General features: G+C 41.5%; 1 protein-coding gene across 5 annotated transcripts in view; it reads left to right on the forward strand.

Moving 5' to 3' along the window:
- The window catches only part of DNAAF11 (dynein axonemal assembly factor 11), a 71,060-nt gene that overhangs the window by 34,702 nt on the left and 15,930 nt on the right, over positions 1-20,428 (forward strand). For 3 of the 5 annotated variants that reach the window (XM_005215336.5, XM_010811936.4, NM_001075904.1), the window contains 5 exons: positions 2,923-3,114; positions 4,802-4,879; positions 8,291-8,356; positions 10,286-10,355; positions 11,148-11,243. In XM_005215336.5, the coding sequence (XP_005215393.1) occupies positions 2,923-3,114; positions 4,802-4,879; positions 8,291-8,356; positions 10,286-10,355; positions 11,148-11,243 (502 nt within the window). The remainder of the gene's footprint in view (positions 1-2,922; positions 3,115-4,801; positions 4,880-8,290; positions 8,357-10,285; positions 10,356-11,147; positions 11,244-20,428) is intronic. The other 2 variants (XM_059893283.1, XM_059893284.1) reach the window with 2 other exon arrangements.

Here is a 20,428-nt window from a genome sequence, read left to right on the forward strand (position 1 = left end):
CGGAAAGTTGACACCTTCAGGACATTGATTCTTTCCTTGCTGAACTTTGGGATAGCTCTGTTTATTTAGACCTTCGTAGTCCTTCAGTAAGTTTTTATAATTTTCTCTATAAAAACTTTACATTATTTCTTATTAGATTTATTTCTAAGTATCTTGTAGAGTGGGATTTTAAAGATTGATTTGTTATTGGGTCTGTCTGATGTGTATAGAGGCAAATAGCATCAAGAAATCTTGTTGGCGCTAGTGGTAAAGAATCTGCCTACCAATGCAGGAGACTTAAGAGGGACAAGTTCGATCCCTGGGTCAGAGGATCCCCTGGAGAAGGGAACGGCTACCCACTCGAGTATTCCTGCCTGGAGAATCCCGTGGACAGAGGAGCCTGAGGGGCTACAGTCCTCAGGGTCACACAGAGTTGGACACAACTGAAGCAACTTAGCACTCATGCAGTCTTGCTGAACTTTTTAAAAAGATGCAGTAGTTAGTCTGTAGATCATCCTGTATTTTCTATGTAGAAAAACACATTTTTAAAAAATAAATAGTAACTTTAAAAAATTTTCCAATCCTTCTACCTCTGCTTTTTATTTTTTTAATGCTAAGCCTCCAGGAATGGGTGGAATAGCAACAGTAAGAATGGGTATCTGTATCTTGTTCCCGGCTTTCAAAAGAATGTTCCCAATTCATCATCATTAAGTATAGAGATTCCTGGGAGGCTTTTGAAGAGTTGAGTTAGTTTCCTTTTATCCCAAGTTGATGAAAAGCTTTTATCATCATGGATACTAGGTTTTTGCTAAATGCTTTTTCTGTATCTGTTGAGATAAGCATATTTTTCTGTTGATGTGTTGAATTAACATTGATAGATTTTTCAAAATTAAACCGTCCTTGAAGTTCTAGAATAAACTCACCTTGTCCATATTTTATTTTCAGTTTGTTATTGAAATATAGCTGATTGACAATGTTATGTAGTTTTAGATATACAGCAGAGTGATTCAATAATATGTGTGTGTGTGTGTGTATTCTTTTTCAGATTATTTTCCATTATAGATTATTACAAGATATTGAATATAGTTCCCTATGCTACACAGTAGGTCCTTGTCTATCTATTTTATATATAATAGTATGCATCTGTTAATCATGAACTCCTAATTCATCCCCCACCCCACCTTTCCCCTCTGGTTACCATAAGTTTGTTTTCTGTGTCTGTGAGTCTGTTTGCCAAACAAAAATTTGTAATGAGAATGAAACTAGTGATTTCAGTGATGGTTAACTAAAATCTTGTAGAATATTATAGATTCCTTTTTTTTTTTTCCCATACCATAAAGAACCATGGCTATATGACAAAGCACTTATTTTCAGTAATTTGCACAATTTTGTTTATTAAACTGTCTAGTTGCATTTTATAATACATAAGGTGTTTAAGCAGAATTTTACTGTATATTCTGTTTGTACTCTTTAAATTTCATATTTTGGTCTGTCCTTTTAAGAAGCATTTTATTTGAAGGTCACCTAAATGAGCATTTTGTGTTATTTCAGTAACAAGAATAATAACAAAATCTAACATTTAATGAGTCCTTACCATTTGCCGTCCTGGTACTAAAGGCTTCTTGTACTTGTTTTCATTTCATATCATTTTGTAACAGTGCAAATTCTAGGGAGAGCTGAGGGGGGAGAGCCTATACCTGTTGTGTACTGCTCGAATGATATCCTTTTCTCTCTGCTAGAACAGTCTTCTGTCTCTCTAGCGCCTGACACACAGAAAGACATTCAGTAAATACTAGCTGAATCCTTGCTGAATAATGTTGACTGTCATGGAATAATTCTTTGATGCCCTATGGAGACATCGTTTACTTCTCTGACAGTCCACAAAACATGAATGGAAAAGAGCATTCCCATACCGTTGTTGTTTAGTCACTCAGTTGCATCTGACTCTATGCAACCCCATGGGCTATAGCCCACCAGGCTCCTCTGTCCATGGGATTTCCCAGGCAAGAATCCTGGGGTGGGTTGCCATTTCTTTCTCCAGGGGGTCTTCCTGACCCAGGGATCAAACCTCTGTCTCCTGCATTAGAAGGCGGATTCTCTACCACTGAGACACCAAGGAAGCCCTTTACCGTATAAAGGTACAAAACCCAAAGTCATCCATGAAAAATGGGGTGGATAGAGGCCGTACCATGGGCAATGTCACATAGCCCACTGAAGAATTTTAGACATAGAGAATCATTAAAGAACCTGGAATGTGCTTAGTTGCTCAGTCGTGTCTGACTCTTTGAGCCAGGTTCCTCTGTCCATGGGATTCTCCAGGCAAGAATACTGGAGTGGGTTGCCATGCCTTCCTTCAAGGGATCTTCCCAACCCAGGGACCCACACTGAAGGCAGATTCTTTACTGTCTGAGGCACCAGGGAAGCCCCTAAAGAACCTGGAAGACGTGATCAAATTTTTTAGAAAGATTCCTCTGGGAGCAGTGTGAAGGATGAAATTGAAGGGTGCAAGACTGAAAGATTGATGACCAAGGCCCAGTGGTCCCTGAGTTTGTTTCATCATCAGAACCTCCCATGACATATTGTAAAGCAAGAGTCCTAGGCACCCCTCCAAACTCACTGGATAGACTCTGGTGGGAGCCTGGAGATCCATACTGTGTATGAAGCTCCCCAGATGACTCATATCAGCCCAGTCTATGAACCATTGAATCTGATTACTGCAGCATTCCTGGTGGTGGGTAAGGTGGGCCTGTCCCAGTGCTGTGGCACTCATTTCTCCGACTTGGCTCAGATAGGCTTTCTTTCAGACACATTTTGTTATTCAAAGCTAAGAAGATAATGTATTAAAAAAAAACAAACAAACATATAAGGTGTTTCAGGGGCAGTGTTCAGGATGAAACTCAGGTATCCATTACTGGTCTTGATGGGTCCTGTGTTTGTCCCTAGCCCATCTTTTGAAGAGAGTAAAGACTACATCCAGGCACCAGAAATAGAAGAAGGGCAATGCAAGGGAAAGGAATTTGATGACAGAGAAGACGACCTGGAATTCTGGAATAAGCCCTCTTTGTACACTCCTGAATCTAGATTGGAAACTCTGAGACATATGGAAAAACAACGGAGAGACCAAGAAAGATTAAGGTATTCCATTTGTTCCTATCATCAAGAGTGATAGAATATATTTTCATGATTGCAATTGTTTTATCCATCATCTGTGTTAAATCTGTGCTAGCTATCACACACAGACTTTGCTTTTCCTAATTTTAGCTTTTTGTTGACATGTATCTACTAACATTTATTAATATCAGATTACCTTCTTTAGGTTGTTGTGAATAATGGCATTTTAGGTAGAGTTTTGTTTGTATGTCCCTAGCTTTTTAACAACTTTAAACGTGTCAAATATTATGGCCTGGTTTAGAGATACCAGTCCTCCAGGTCATTCTGTTCAGGTGCTGTGTCTACCCCATCTAATGAGTTTCTGAGATGTTTGCCCTTAATTGTCCGGGATCATGGAGAACAAGGGCTTCCCTGATAGCTCAGTTGGTAAAGAATCCGCCTGCAATGCAGGAGACCTGGGTTCGATCCCTGGGTTGGGAAGATCTCCTGGAGAAGGGAAAGGCTACCCACTCCAGTGTTCTGGCCTGGAGAATTCAACGGACTGCATACAGTCCATGGGGTCACAAGGAGTCAGACATGACTGAGCGACTTTCGCTTCACTGTGGAGAACAATGTAGCTCATGGAAACGTGAACTTAATTGGACCTGGCAACCCAGTTACAATGCAGAAAAATGTGAATAAATGTCTATTACAACATAAAGTTAACTGACACAAAATCTCTATTAAAAGAACAATAGAAGTCTAAGGCAAAGAATCGCCTGTAGTTCTGTCATTTTAACACATCTGTCCATCTGATCTAAAACTTGTCCGTATATGCCTTTTTAAAGTTTTTATGTATTTTTAACAAGTGTTTTAAATAAATATAATTTGCATCCTACATTTTCTTTCATGTTATTCCATGAATTTTTCCTCTTTACTCCATTCACCTCCCTCCTGTCTCTACCCTTCATGGTAATGAGAATTAGTTAGCAGGCTTGGGTCCAGCCCACCTCTACAATCATATGAATGATTTCTGCAAATGTGGGATTGGGGATCTTTTTTAAGAATAAAAATGGACTTATATTTTATATGTTTGTTCTCACTAAATCGTCATCAACAGTTTTCTACAACTTTTTAGATGACACTTTAGTAAAGAGTGAACACGTTTTTTAATAGATGCACAATATCTCATAGTGTGAACGTACCACAGTCAGTCTAATTATTCCTCCATTGACGGACATTCACAATGGTTCCAGCGTCTTGCCTTTGCAGATGATGCTGTGATAGGCATCCTTTCACATAGATCCTTATGTACTGGTATTTTTATTTCTATAAAATAGGCTCTGTTTGGCATTTTAAAAACTATAATTTTAGCTAAAGTAGAAGCTGTATACACAAATGGAAAATTGACAGTTAGCTGAGTAAATCATGCATAAAATAGACTCATTTAAACATTCATGGCTATTTCATAAAAAGGAGTTTTCTCCCGCATTCAAATGATCTGGCAAATTGTCTTGGTCACATTTTTGCTTTACAGATATGGGTATAATCACACAGAAATCTGGCTCGATTGTCAGCTCCCAGCCATGGACCTCATCACAGTGAATTGATGTATTCACAAATACGCCATTAATTTTTCTGAAACTGTCTCACACATTAATTGCTTTTATATTATCTTTGTGTATTTTTTTTCTCTCCCCTGCCCCTTGTTCCCACCACCCCCAATACTAAGTGAAAAGAAGAAGAAAGTGAAGCCACCTCGGATGTTGGTCACCGAGGACGGGAGAGCCCTGAACGTGAATGAACCCAAGTAAGTGGGATCAAGTGGAGACTTGAAGATGCAAAACATGTGGTATTGGTCATACCATGGCTTCATGGACACATTTGCTCAGATATCTGACCACTCTAAATAAATCAGAAGAGCCTAATGAGAATGTCATTTTGTGCATATTTAAAAGCAGAGTGTCATTATGTTTTCAAGTACATAATGTTACGTTTCATTCTCTCAGCATACAAAAAGTGATCTAGACAGAAGGAAATCTTAGTTATTTCTGTATCCCCTGAAACTTTGGACCGTGTACAAGTTTTTCCCCCAAAATTTCAAGTGTCCCATTGTTGTGTTTTTTAATTTTTAAAACTCTGCCGTGAACAAGCTAGCTGAGAATCCTGATCACCTGTACACCTACTTTATACTCTGGAACTCATCTGCAGAACTTTCGAGAGCGAAGACAAGAAATTGATATAAATTCCTCAATGGAGTTGATGAGAGGGAAAAATATTCCAACTAGAAATCCTCATGTATAATAGTATCTTTTGTTGTTGTTCAGTCACTAAGTCATGTCCAATTCTTTGTGACCCTGTAGACTGTAGCCTGCCAGGCTCCTCTGTCCTCCACTGTCTCCCAGAGTTTGCTGAAATTCATGTCCATTGAGTTGGTGATGCTGTCTAACCATCTCATCCTCTGCCGCTCCCTTCAATTTTGCCTTCAATCTTTCTCAGCATTAGGGTCTTTCCTAATGAGTGGGCTTTTCACGTCAGGTGGCCAAAGTATTGGAGAAGCCCGTAGTAGTATCTAGCTATTTAAAAATTAAAACTAGAAAGCAGGCAGAGAAGGCCTTTTGTAGTCAAAATGCAGGTCAACAAGCCTGTGAACTCAATCTTGTTGGCTTCATTTCATTACTCAAAATGTCTGTTTGACCATTTCAAATGGAACCATTTGTTGTGCCATTACCATGATAGAGGTGGTACAGTCCTGATCACTCTTGGGTGTCGTTAACTCATCTTCACAGCAGTCATATGTGATAGGCGATATTTCTTCTTCACAGGTCCAAAACCTGAACTGAGAGGTGAATGACTCACACAAGGTCACATAGCCAATTGGTGGTGTGTCTGACTTGCCTGTGCTTGCCTAATTCTAGTGGTGTCCATTATCAAGTTTGTAATCTCACCCCAACCCCACCACACACACACACACACACACCCACCCACACACACACACACACATATCCACCCACCTTCTTTATATAGCAGGCATGAATACATGATGCTAAGCCCTGGGGATGCAGAAGTGAATATGACAGATTTCTGCCTTCAAGGAACTTAAAAATCTAGTGGGGAGACAATCCCTCTTCAACCTACAGCAGGGCTTGAAGGAAACCCTCTGGACTCTGTATGCTCCTAGTAAGACCCCAGAAGCTTCTTCAGTCCCATCATTTTTATATTCTGCATTCACGATATTTCTATATTCGGTCACATCTTTTCAAGTCTCAGCCATGTGCTCGATGTAACACATTTGACCAAACTGATCATTCCTTTCCTTCTCAAAGCACTATCTTCCCCTTGCTCCTGATTCTTTGACCCTCTGACCTTCTCATCATCCTCTGCTTTGCTGACCTCTGTCTGTCTTGTCTCCTAAATGCTCTGGGGCCAGCTCCTCAGCTGTCTTCTCTTTCCTTATCCTCTCTCTTAAGATCTCACCAAATCCCATGGCTTGAAAGATGTTTTCATTCCTCACAAGCAGACCTGATCTCTTCCCTGAGCTCGGGACTTATGTATTCAGTTAGCTGTTTGAGATCCTGTGTGGACATAAGTGAGGTGTGGTAGGCTCATCCTGACTAAAGCAGACGTCCTTGCTTCCACGCCCACGACCACTTCCCATCAGAGCCTGCGTGCCCGTCGGTGTCCTCTGGCTTGGGAGTGAGCATCCACTGGGTGTCAAGAGCAATACCTCAGATTCATCCTCCATCCTTCTCTCCCTCATGTTATCAGTGAGCCCACGAGCTCTTCCTCCAGAATTACCAGAATCCCACCCCTTCTCGTTCACCCCCTCACCACCTGTATAGCGGACGTCAGCCTCCTCTTCCCTGGACAGTTACAGTAGGTCATTGAGTGCTCTCCATGGTCATTTCTAGGCCACCTACCACCTTTTCTACTCAGCGGAAGAGAGAGGGGGAAAAGAGGGATAGGGCACTCAGTCCCCCTCTTAAGGAAAGCTCCTAGAAAGATGAACATTTTCCTTCAGAACTGAAGCATATGATCTCATTCAGCAGCCAGGAAAGCTGGCAAACGTAGTCTTCACCCTGCAGAGCCGTATTTATCACTCAAATCAGGGGTCCTGTTACCATGGGTAAAGCAGGAGCAGACAGTGGGGAGTGAGTATCAGTGTCTGCTGCAGAAAAAGTGAAAGTCACTCAGTCGTGTCCTACTCTTTGCGACCCCATGGGCTATACAGAAAACCTCTCTGAAATTACTTTCCAAGAGATACGTGAAGGGAGAGTTTAAGTTGGTGGCTGGAAAATGGGGCAATAAGCAATCAAGGCAGATGGGAAAACACCTATAATAAAAGTCCCAGAGATGAGATCAAAAATGCATGGGTGATCTGTGCACCCGAAGGAGTACCCCCCGTCAGGGCTGCTGGAAGTAGTGAGAGCGAGCAGACCCCTGCTGGCAGCAAATCTAGGGCTAGTGGTACATCTTCCCAAACAATTTAGCCTGCATTCTTTAACATCGTTGGGTTATGTACTTTACAGAATACGGCGATAACTGAAATACTTAGAATGAAATTGACCAGGTAATTCTGAACAGTGCATCAGCAGTATGGAAGTTACACCTAGGACTCAACCTCACGGTCCAGCTAAAAGACTTGGGGCTTTGAGATCCTGCCTCCCAGATTCATGTGACCTCTTTCCCGGCTATGTCAGCCCTCTTTGAGCCTCTGTTTCTTCTTCTATGAAATGGAGGTGATGGGTCACAGGCAGCACTTCTGGGGAAGTGGAAAGGTCACCAATGAAAGAAGAAAAAAGAAGACAAGACTGTTTAAAAATGAAGGAATCGTGTGCTGGATAATGGCAAGCAGATGCAACATGTGGTCCTCCGGCAATAATTCCGCGTTTCAGTTTGCTTCTAGCAAACAGGAATGAAGAGGGGAAAAGAAAACTTTAACCACCAGATGTCTCTGTCTCTGCACCGATGCTGATTTTTTGTATCTAGTTTAAGATTCTCATATGGAAACCATGTAAACAGAAATAATTTATAAATATGTTGTAGGCTTCTGTTGAAATTGTTAAACTCTCAGACATTTTATTGACCAGCCACAAAAATAAGTGTGCCGTTGAAGATGAGGATATAGTTACTAGTAAATTTCCTTTTAATATTGGGATGGGGTTATCAAGTATTGCTAAAGACATCCTTTTTTTTCCCCCCTAAATGGATTGTTCCTTAGACTTGACTTCACTTTGAAAGATGATGAAAAGCGTAACCAGATTGTCTTGGACTTGGCCGTGTATAGGTAAAAACATTTTATCATGTGTTTAAAGGGTGGCATTTCTTTCTGTTTTCCTTCTCAATCACAGTCTCTTGAGTTCTGAAATGCGAACACCAGCCTCTTTTTCGCATCCTGAGTCCTGGCTGGTTTCACCCACCACACTCCCTTCCTGCCCCTTGTCCCTGCATCCTGACTGCTGCTCTCCCCACCCCAACCCCACCACAGCTGTCCTTGGCTGTGACACTCGCTCCACCAGCCCGTGTCACCTTCCACCCTTCCTTGCTAAAGTCACTTAAAGACACTCAGCCATCTGCCTCAATCCTCAAAGATGCCAGGTTCTGCCTCACTCCCTCTATCCAACTGCTTAATTCGGGATCTACATACATGGTGTTTCTGCTTCTCCAGCCCTTTCAGACCCATTGATACCCGAGGGCCGCCGTCCAGGCGCCTCCCTCTGCCTGTGTTGCTCTCACCCCAGGTCTGCCGCCCCAGGGCCTCTGTGCAGGCGCCTCTCTCCCACTGCTTGTGTCCCTGTCACCTTAGGTGTCCTCATGACCTTCTGGCCTCCATTCAGATGTCACTTTATCAAAGAGGCCTCTCTGCGCACCCCGACCATCCAGTCTAGACCAGTACCTGCCTGCTCCAGCACTTCATTCCACCTTGCCCTGCTTCTTGATTTCCACCTGACGAACTCTAAATTTCCTTGTAGTTTGAAAACTGTGACGTTGAGGCAGAAGCCTGTGTGTGTTCCTCCCTGTTCATATCTCCAGCACCTAAAGCAGCTCCTGACACCTGTCAGGAGCTCAATAACAGGACTGAATGAATGAATGATTACTGATGATGCAGTTGGTGGACGTTTACACTGTAATAAAGGCGTTTCTCTTTTTGAGCGATTTTGCTACATGCTCTGTCTTATTTAACCTCTCAGTAATCCAGTGACCTGGGAGGGATTGTTATCCTGGAGTTACCCAAGGTGGGTTGGGGAGTGAGTCTTGTCAAAGTAGACACAGTAATTGCAGAAGTCAGAATGTGACCCCTTAGGCCCAGGCCCAACACTGTGTTTTTTAATTGAGATAAAATACACATAGCAATCTTAGGAAACAGGTGCTATCTGTATCCTCATTTCACAAGTGAGACTACAGAGGCTTAGAAAGGTTAAGGCGTGTGCTCCAAGATAATGGAGCGGGAGGGAAGGGGAGTCAGTCCTCCCAAATCTGCGTGGTCAGTCTGCGCCCATCACCCTGTATTTGTCCTTCCTGCCTCACTGAATGTTTGTGAGTGTTGAGTCATTGCCATGTTTTCACACATTCACAATCAGTATTTTGACATGTATAAAAATAATCATTTGGCCAAACTTCTCATTTGAATGAGTGGTGTGGAATCTAAACCTTTCCCCTCTTGTGGAGTTGAAAACGATGGCCCCTCGATCCTGGGGTCACTGTCACGGTTGGGGGGGAGGTGGGGTGCTGGGCTTTCTGGGCAGGACACACCTAGTGGGGAGAAGCTGAACCAGCCTTCCAGGATGGTCGTGTAAGGACAGCTGCACAACTGGTGTGGAAATAGAACAGAACTCAGCCCCAAGGAAGCAGGAGCTTAGTGGATTCAGCATCCCTGGCTATTCACATTGGTCTTAGGGGCTTAAAATAAAATATTCATGAAAGAGCATGGCAAGCCATTTTCTGTGAACCTCTGGTATTTCAGGCTGCAGATATTTTGGGGCGAGGGGCAATCAATGCCAAGTGTACTTGTGGGTCTAAAAATGAAATTGCTGATATGTTGGATTTCCTGCGAGATCTGGGGATTAGTTTAAGATGGATATTCTAAGACCTGTGTATCATGGAAACTGTGAACTTTCTTCAGTTAAAATGGCCCCATAAGTGCAACCTCGTATTTGCTCTTCTTTAAACTTAATGTCTTTGAAAAATTACAAGACTTGATTGTTGAATTTTGAAGGTATATGGACACCTCTTTAATCGATGTTGATGTACAGCCAACTTACGTGCGAGTGATGGTCAAGGGAAAGGTAAGTGTGACCCTGTAGGCTGTTACTACTGCAGAACTCAGCCTAAAACCAAACTAACTTGCCTCAAAAAAAATTTTAAGCCATTTTAAAATAGAAAAAGAGAAACCCAGTGCTATTTGCTTTAGACACACGATTTTACAACAGAAGGGGTATTTAGCAGAAACGGTTGCTGACCATGGCGTACCTTGATAAAATTAGTATTTTTAACCTGTATCTATTTAGTTAGAGTTTTCCCAGACGTGATAAGATGGTCTATATGGGTAGCCTGTGCTTGAAATTGTATTTCAATATTATACACATTTAAAATGGTTAATGATTTCATTCATGAGAGTGAAAGTCACTCAGTTGTGTCCAACTCTTTGTGACCTCACGGACTATACAGTCCATGGAATTCTCCAGGCCAGAATACTGAAGTGGGTAGCCTTTCCTACTGTAATTTTATCATTTTTGAAATAGCATGTTTTGCCGATTCTAAGTATTCATGTGAGATAGCCTAAAGACTTTAAAAATGGAAATATGTTGATATTTTATGATAGGACGTTTTATCTATAAGTGCTTTATCAGCCATGTTATCATAATTGGACCAATTATGATTTATGACTGATAATTGTTCTTTAGCCACTCATTAAAATTGGTAAAATAGTTTGTGCCTATGGAGTATAGCCCCATATATTATTTTTTTCTGAATAAGTCTAATTAGATTTTTGTTAACAATTGGTAAATTTTAAATATGTAACAAAAATGCCTCTTAAAGGAACTCCCTCGTGTAATATGCTTCCTGTCTACTCTCAGCCATTTCAGCTCATCCTCCCTGCAGAAGTCAAACCTGACAGCAGTTTTGCTAAAAGATCTCAGACCACAGGGCACCTGGTCGTCTGCATGCCCAAGGTAGGCAGCACCATTTACATCCATCTCAAGTCTGGATAAGTTTGTTCCTGAAGGAACCTGACCTACTAGGGCTCCTGATGACTTCTGTTCAAGGTCCTTTTGGCTGAGAGAGCCAGAAAATCTTCTCACTCCAGGTCAGGTAGGAGAACAAAGGTCAGCTGACTCCTCCTGCCAGCAGTTCTTGTCTCCGCAGCCTTCTTCTGCCTCTCAGACTAGAATGAGGATAGAGTTGGGGGGTGTGGATCACAGGGACCACTGAGCATGTCTGTCGCATGGCAATCAGTGCTTTCCTTACAGATAACTTTGGGAGGATATGTATTGGCCTACCTAACATAGGCCTTGGGTCCCTAAAAATTAAAAAAAAAATGTGATTGAATTCCAAATACTGAGCTTACTGGTTTTGTGACTTTGGGCCACTTATTAATCTAACGCTGGGCCTCTGTTTCCTAACATTGCTCTTAAGAAAGATAATGACGCTAGTAAGGATTGAAGGCAAAAGGAGAAGGGGGCAGCAGAGGATGAGATGGTTAGATAGCATCACCAACTCAGTGGACATGAATTTGAGCAAACTCTCTGAGACAATGGAAGACAGAGGAGCCTGGCGTGCTGCAGTCCATAGTATCACAAAGAGTCAGACATGACTTAGTGACTGAATAACAACACAGAGACAGATAATACACATAAAATTCATAACACTGTGAGCACTCAGTGAATACTGATGTCATTATTATTTTTTGTATTATTTTTATGAAACAGACTAGATAGTATTTTAACTAAAACTCTTTTTTGTCTTTTATTTGAGGGAAGTGTTGTATATGTATTTTTTCCAGTTTTTTAATTTGAAGTATACTTGATTTATAATATTGCACTAGTTTCAGGTATACAGCATTGATTCAGGTTTGTTTGTTTTTTGCAAATTACTTTCCATTATAGGTTTTACAAAATGCTGAATATAACTGTGCTTTATAGTAAATCCCTGTTGCTTGTCTATTTTATGGATAGCAGTTTGTATCTGTTAATGATATCCTCCTAATTTGTTCTTCCTCCTCCCTCTTCTGCTAAATGTCTTATAGAGAAAAACATATATATCACTTATGTTTTTCTCTAACATAACATATATTGAGTTATGTTAGACTCATATATAGACTCAACATACAGAGTCTTGAAAAAAATGTAAAGGAATCTATATACAAAACAGGAACAGACTCACAGACATAGAGAACAGAAGTACATGTCCTTTAGATATGGCTGACTTCTGAAGACTGACAGCTTCCCCTCACCTGGCTTTCAGACTCCTTAACCTTGATCTCAGAGCTGAATGTCTGAGACAGAAGCTCTTTAGAAGCCAGAAAAGACTTAACAGGGACAGGTGACAACCCTGAAAGAACTTAAGGAAATTAAACTTAAAAAAATCATTTGTCTGTACAGAAAGTTTGGATTCCTCAATACAGACTCTGTGAATGAGTTAGGATGTTTCATGCTGCAAGCTGCAGGAAACCGCAAACAAAACTTTCACCATAAAGAAGCATTCCTACATCTGGAAGGTAGAGAGGGTTCAGGCAAGGGAAGGTTAAGACCCTTTCTGATGTAGCTTTGTCCTTAAGCCAGCTTCCTTCCTGACCTGAGCACTAGCAGTAACTAAGGTGACTTGATTTCTTGTTCTTACCTTGCATGAATATAGAGAATCAGAGAAAGACACAGAGAAAGGCCCTCTCCTATCACCATGGAATAAAAACTCTTCTTCACTGATTTGGTCAATTTAGCTGAAGAGTCCAACAAATCTTGATGAGCTTGACTATGGGCAGTGGAACATCTCTGGTCAAAGAGATGGTCATCCTTTCTTCATTCCTATTATTATATGTTTGGTTACTATTATCTCATGCCATGGGCTTCCCTGGTGGCTCAGTGGTAAAGAATCCGCCTGGCAATGTAGGAGACATGGATTCTATCCCTGGGTCGGGAAGATCCCCTGGAGAAGAAAATGGCAACCCACTCCAGTATTCTTGCTTGGGAAACCCCATGGACAGAGGAGCCTGGCAGGCTATAGTCCATGGGGTCATAAAAGAGTTGGACACTACTTAGCTGCCAGACAACAAAGACAGTCTTATGCCTTGAGCTGAGGGTGGGGTCAGCTTTGCCCCAGTCACTCAGGTTTCAAAGCGGGAAGAGGAGGTTCTTTTGAGGAAGAAAAGGGACCCGGGGGGCACAGAGATTATAAACTTGATTAACCAATAAGGTTTCTATAATGATTTACTAATCCTTCATTATCCCAAAGCCAGTTTTGTAACAGATTGATTCTGAGTAATCAATTATGTATTTTTACTCTGAGGCCATAAGACAGCAAATACAATTTGTTGTCAAGCAATAAGACAACAAACACGACTATAAGAATCTCATTGTCCTTGTTGACAACAACAAATGAAGGAAATGCTTCTGTGCTGATTAGAATATCCTATAGGGAAATCTAAGAGATAACTCAATTACTTTGGTGTTTCGACAGAGACATTTGAATGACACTGTGATCAGCACTGTTCTTTCTTTCTTGTTTTTTTTTTTTTTTTTGGAAATTTCCATTGTGAGAAGCCACAGATTAAAAGGTAATCGCTGGTTTCCTAAAAGAAAATCAAGATGTGCAATTTGTGTACCTTTTACAGGGTGCCAGGCCATTGATCAGAAGACCTCTGCTCTCTTTTCCCATGAATCTTTTAAATAAATGCAGCATTCTATTTCCATTACCCTTTCTGTTTTTATATCAGTTTAAATTTTTCATGTTAAGTATATATGCAAAGCATAAAAAATGGCTTATTAGAGAAAAAGCATTCTAGAAATGCTTAGTTGAAGATGGATAATTTACACAGAATCAGAAGATTTCTTTTTTTCTCAGTAATAAACTGAGTAGCATTTTTTCCTTTGAGATATGTACTTTTTAAGATTTTAGGGACTTCCCCAGTGGTCTAGTTGTTGAGACTTGGCCTTCCAGTGCAGGGAGTGTGGGTATGATCCCTGGTTGGGGAGCTGAGATCTCACATGCCTCTTGGCCAAAAATCCAAAACAAAAAAAGAAAAAATAAACAAAAAACAGAAGCAATGTTGTAACAAATTCAATAAAGACTTAAAGATTTTAGACTACTGTGTTAAAGTAACATTGATGTCAAGCTATCCCTTTCATTAGTCCTTTGAAATTGTAATTAAATTATTAACTAATAATTATTACCTTTTATAATTTCTTTTATATACCTCTGTCATTATTCCTCCTAAAACATAGCTAGTCGATAAAATCAACCTTTGGAGAATACCTACTTGCCCAGAATTAGTTGTTTTTCATTTATGAGTTAGGTATTTGCAAGGACTATAAAACTCAAAGAATAAAAGCTTTTTTCTTAAAAAATCATCAAAAATTAAAAATAAAAATTCTAGCTTCACTTATGGTTATTATTGAAAATAAGTATTACTAAAAATTAGCATCTTCATAGTTCCTATTGATTTAAACAGTTGAAGTACTGAAGTTTGACCCACTGAACCATCTTGTGTGTCTAGGAATTGTCGGTCTGACCCGCATTATAATGACTGAGGCATATTCTTAGAGTTTTAAAGCATAAAAATCAAGTAGACACTTAGGTATACTTTTGATTCATTCATAGGAAGCAGTGTTGTCAATATATTAAGTGATAACTCAGTACTTCAGATAACTCAGTACTTCAGGAAATATCTAAAATTGACCTTGGTAGTTTATAATACTTGGATACTGTAAATTAATGAAAAGAGATCAAATTTGCTGTTTAGTTGTTCCTTCTTTGTAATAGTATTTGTAAAGATTATTTGTGAAAAGCCAGTCTATTTGATGATTTCTGTGATGGGACGACTGCAACTATGTTTGTGGAAATTCAGCAATGAACTTTGTATACGTTTTTTCAAGGATGCAACATTTGTAATGGAACCCACAAACTGCTCAACTATTTCTTATTAGCCACTTCACTCAGCATATTGTCAGAGATGTCAAATGGATCTTTTTCCCTTTCCTGCCCCTGAATGAGGCTGGGTCTGTACAGACTGCGTGCTGATAAGCAGGCAAGTTTCACGTCTGTTCTTTGTCACAGGGGTCGTGGCTGAATATTCCCCTGCTGACCTACTGGTGGGTTCTCCCAACTCAGCACCACACCCAAAGGCTCTTATCTCGTGCTAGCTCCATGATACCAGATGCTTCCCAACATCTGGTACGGAGTCTGTATCTGTGGGTTGGTATAATACCCAGACATCACAATCCCTACCATTCCCTGTAGAATTCCCATCTCCATTGGCCATCATTATAACTTAACTTGTGGGTCCCGCGTCTCCCTGAAGGCCATCTCCTCCACTGTGATTTCAAGGGTTGATACCTTAGCTGGAAGAGTTGGCTGGGGTTGTGGATGGAAAAGTACTCTGGCTTTCTCAGAGAGTGGCATTAGGGGACTTCCCTGGTGGTCCAGTGGTTAGGAATCTGCCTGCCAGTACAGGGGGCATGGGTCCGATCCCTGGTCTGGGAAGATTCCACATGCTATGGAGCAGCTAAACCCGTGGGCCACAGCTGAGCCTGTACTCTCGAGCCCGAGAGCTACAACTGCTGAAGCCTGAGTACCTAGAGCCCGTGCTCCAAAACAGGAGAGGCCACCGTGGTGAGAAGCCCACACACCGCAGTGAAGAGTAGCCCCTGCTCGCCGCAACTAGAGAAAGCCCGAGCAGCAGTGAAGACCCAGCACAGCCAAAGATAAATAAAAGTTAAAAAGAAAGAAAGAAAGTGACATTAGGGAATAGGAGGTCAACTGCCCGGGTAACAGAGGAGGACGAAGCATTCTGCGTCTCATGAGGTTTTTCTCAGTCCCGCTCCACGGGTCGGTGGCATTTCCCGCTCGTTTCCAGAACTGTTTTATTCCTTAATCTTAGCTTTTGGGATCCGTGTAGAGAGTCTCCGTCTCCAGTGCCCCTCGCCATTTATTCCATTAGGTATATGCATTCAAGAAATGTGGACTCAACGGTGTCATCCGTCTACCAGAAATTCACTATTCTTCTTTGGGGAAGAGTCATTAATCCTTTTCTCAACACAGCAGCCAAATGATCATTTTACAGTGTGTGTAAATCAGACCAAGTCATGTTTTCTAGTCAGAGTTAAAAGCAAGATCCCCCCAAGAATCTTCTGCCACGATCCCTCTGACATTATCTTCTGCCGCTTCGCCCTCTCATCATTCCAGCCACCTTGGCCTCCTTGCCATTTCACAAATATGACGAGCATCCTCCTACCCTGGTCCTCAGTACTTGCTGTTCTCTCTGCTAGAATGCCAATCTCCCAGGTATCCTCATGGTCTGCTCCCTCCCTTCTCTTGGGTTTTTTTTTTCAAGTGTTATTTCACCCTGAGTTCTTTCCTGATCCCAGTATTTAGCAAGCTTTCCCTTTCCTACCTCGCTGTTCTCTATCCCCGGTTTCTGCTGTATTTTTCTTCATAAGAATGTGTCACCAGTGGACAGTCATGTATTTAAATGTTTCTTTGTCTGTCTCCATCAACAAAAATTTAAGCTTCATGAGGATAGGGACTTTTGTCTGCTCTTATTGCTACTGCGTCACTGGTACCTAGAACTGAGCCAGGCAAAGAGTAGGTGGTCAATAAATTTTTGTTGAGCAAGTAAATACGTTAAAGCAACTTTAAAATACATTTTAATATTTATAACAAGAATCTCCCCTAATTACTCTTCTCCCTCCTCAATCATTTTCTCATTATTTTTCCATGCATGTTATTCCAGGTTAACTTTCAAATAATTTCATTCAATTCTGCCTCCAGGAATGCCATTTGAATTTTTATTGCTGTTACCACTTAGAGACAGTGAAAAGAGATGGTCTCTGGAGCCAGAGAACCTGGGTTAAATCTTGATACTTCTACTCAACAGCTGCATGACCTTGAGCAAATTATTTATCCCTCTGTGCCTTAGACTCCTTGTCCATACAATGATATTAATGATCAGTGACACCTCTAAATGTTGTATTGAGGATTATATAAATGAATATGTAAAGCACCTAGGTGACCTCTTGGGGCATAATACACCCTGAGCTCATGTTACCGTTAATTAATATTATCCATTACCCTGATAGCTCAGCTGGTAAAGAATCTGCCTGCAATGCAGGATATCCCATTCAATTCATGGGTCGGGAAGATCTGCTGGAGAAGGGATAGATTACCCACTCCAGTATTCTTGGGCTTCCCTGGTGGCTCACCTGGTAAAGAATCTCCCTGCAGTGCGGGAGACCTGGGTTCAATCCTTGGGTTGGGAAGATCTCCTGGAGAAGAGAATGGCTACCCACTCCAGTATTCCAAAGAGTTGGACATGACTGAGCGACTTTGACTTTCACTGTATGTATGATTTTAGTTCCTATTCTGAGTAGAATTATTCCCTGTCAGATTTTCTGAAAGTTTATGCTTGTCCTTCGATATATTTTCTTAAATGTGTGGTTAGACTCACTGGTGTGTCCATGAATAGTCTTATCATCATCAGCCTGGGAGTACCTGGCATATGATCTCATCACAGTCCAACTTAACAAGATTTAACTGAGACTTTGCATTCACAGGGAAACTTGCATAGTCATTCAATTAAACTCCCATCTAGATTCTCATCTGACAAGTTCCAGGAGCATTCCAAGAATATGCTTCTTGATTTCCTTAGGGTGTTCTTTCAGAATAATTAACTGAGATTAAAGAAGGTGCCATCTGAACTGAACAGCAAAATATATTTACAGCTTCACTTGGTGAACATCCTGCTTGATTCTGCTTTATTGAGCACAGGAGACGAAGGTCACATATTAAAGGTCAATATTACAGACCATGATTCTAGAAAACAGTCTCAGATGCCCTTTCCCTTATTATTTGAACACATTTCTCAGTACTTTATCTCTACTCAAATATGCTTATGATATGCCCAACATAAACTCAGTCTTACTCTCTGAATGTTAATTGCAAGATGGTCTAGAGTGAGGGCCACCTGGTCATCTTGCTGGGTTTTTCTGTTCGTACTTCTACTCTTGTAGAACATTCTCTCTCTTCCTCAGTTCATTCCTAAAAACTTGCAGTGCTGAAAAACTAGAAGCATCAAAGGATAATTTCCACATACCCCACACATCATACCTTTCCCCGCTTGGCCTCCTTGGCTATCCTTATCCTATGAATGAACTGTCTGTGCTCTATCTGAACTCTCCAGATATGTGTTAGCTCCTATTTCCACTTGCCTATGAAAGGCAATTGACAATGCTCTCTTCTGCATCTTCACTGAATTTTCTCCACACACAACTTATATTAGAAAACATGCTAAAACGTCTCCCTTCTCCAAAATAAAACAATACAAAATAAAAACATCCCCCTCCACTTAACTGCTCTGACCTGATTCACAGCAAAACTCTAAAAGAAGACATCTATATTTTCTGTTCCAATTATTTTCTCACAGTTTCTAAAACTAACCCTAATGAGGTATTCATCTTTTCTCCAGCGTCCCCACCCCCATCCATGAAACATCTCTTTTTGAGGTCTCCAGCCCTCTCTAGGTGAGTAGATCCAGCAGGCAGCCCCCTTCCTCTTCTTCTCTGACCTTTCAAGAGGCTTTTACACCATTAATCAGCCCCTCCATTTTTAAACAGGTGTTCCGTTGGCATTAGACACACCTCTTTGATTCGGTTCTCTTCTTAGGTCGTGCTCACTGGATGGTCTCTGCCAATGGATGCTTCTTTGCTGGTGCTTTCTCCTGCCCAGGCCTCTGAAAGTTGGCATATCCATCATTCAATCCTGGAACCTCATTTCTCTTCTCTACACTCACTTTCTACATAGTCTCATGACTGTCAGTAACATCTCTAGAGCTCCACCATCTGCTAGTTGCCAAGTAGGTCATTAGGAGTGTCAGTCACACTAAAGAAAATTTAGGAATATAGACTACATATTTTAAAAACACCTTGACAGTGATGAGATAATGAACAGTTACTGCCCACTGATCGAAGGAAAGACTAAGAGAATAAACCATGCTTTCAGTGACCACACAAGGGTGAGAAGAAAAAAGCCAAAGTCCAGAGCCTAGCAGGGAAGCTATGCGAGGTGGGCTCTAGGAAGCCATGCCCACTTTGAGATGCGACTCCAAAGGACCGTACCCAGAGGAAGGTGAGTGAGAAGCCAGCCAGGCCTGGAAAAGTCTCAGCCTGTCTAAACAGCTATCAAAATGGCCCCAAACTGGGCCGTGAATTTGAGCGACAGCAGTGAGTACCATCCACACATGCCTGGCAAAACCCAGGCATCTAGGCATTAGCATCATCTGTGGACTCAAATTATAGGTAGATAGGTAGTAGGTAGATAGTTTTTTTTTAAGTACATATTCAGCCCACACTGAAAATTAAATGAGGTGTTCACAGAGACTTGAGTGGGATCCCAGTAGTAAGTTACTTGGTGTTTTGGAATCTGACTGCACCAGTTTCCTACTCTTCCTCCTTAAGGGAAACCTGAGCATCCCAAAGTTATTGTTGTTCTTGCTGTTCAGTCGCTAAGTTATGTCGGACTCTTTGCAACCCTATGGAGTGCAGCATCCCAGGCTTCCCTGTCCTTCACCATCTCCCGGAATTTGTTCAAACTCTTGTCCATTGAGTCGGTGATACTCTCCTACCATCTCATCTGTCATCCCCTTCTCTTCCTGCCTTCAATCTTCCCCAGCATCAGGGTCTTTTCTAATGAGACAGCTGTTCGCATCAGGTAGCCAAAGTGTTGGAGCTTCAGCTTCAGCATCAGTTCTTCCAGTGAATATTCATGGTTGATTTCCTTTAGGATTGACTGGTTTGATCTCCTTGCTGTCTATTAAACTGTGAGACACAGACTCACATTTGACCTGTAAAACACTTTAAAATTTGTGGCCTCCGTGAAAGTGGAAGCTACCTGAAAGATATTAGTACAGTGGTTTATTTGAGAAGTAAGAGGGTGCTGAACAGGAATTAGGGGAGGCAGGCAACCAAGAGAAGTGCCAGCAACCCCAGGGGGAAGCTCTGGGAGACTGTGCAGAACATGTCGTTCTTGTTGAGTCTCTTGAGCCATGTCCAACTCTTTGCAGCCCTGTGGACTGTAGCCCACCAGGCTCCTCTGTCCATGGGATTTCCCAGGCAAGAATTCTGGACTGGGTTGCCATTTCCTTTTCCAGATC

The sequence above is a fragment of the Bos taurus genome, chromosome 14, assembly GCF_002263795.3.
Source record: "Bos taurus isolate L1 Dominette 01449 registration number 42190680 breed Hereford chromosome 14, ARS-UCD2.0, whole genome shotgun sequence".
Classification (NCBI taxonomy): Eukaryota; Metazoa; Chordata; class Mammalia; order Artiodactyla; family Bovidae; genus Bos; species Bos taurus.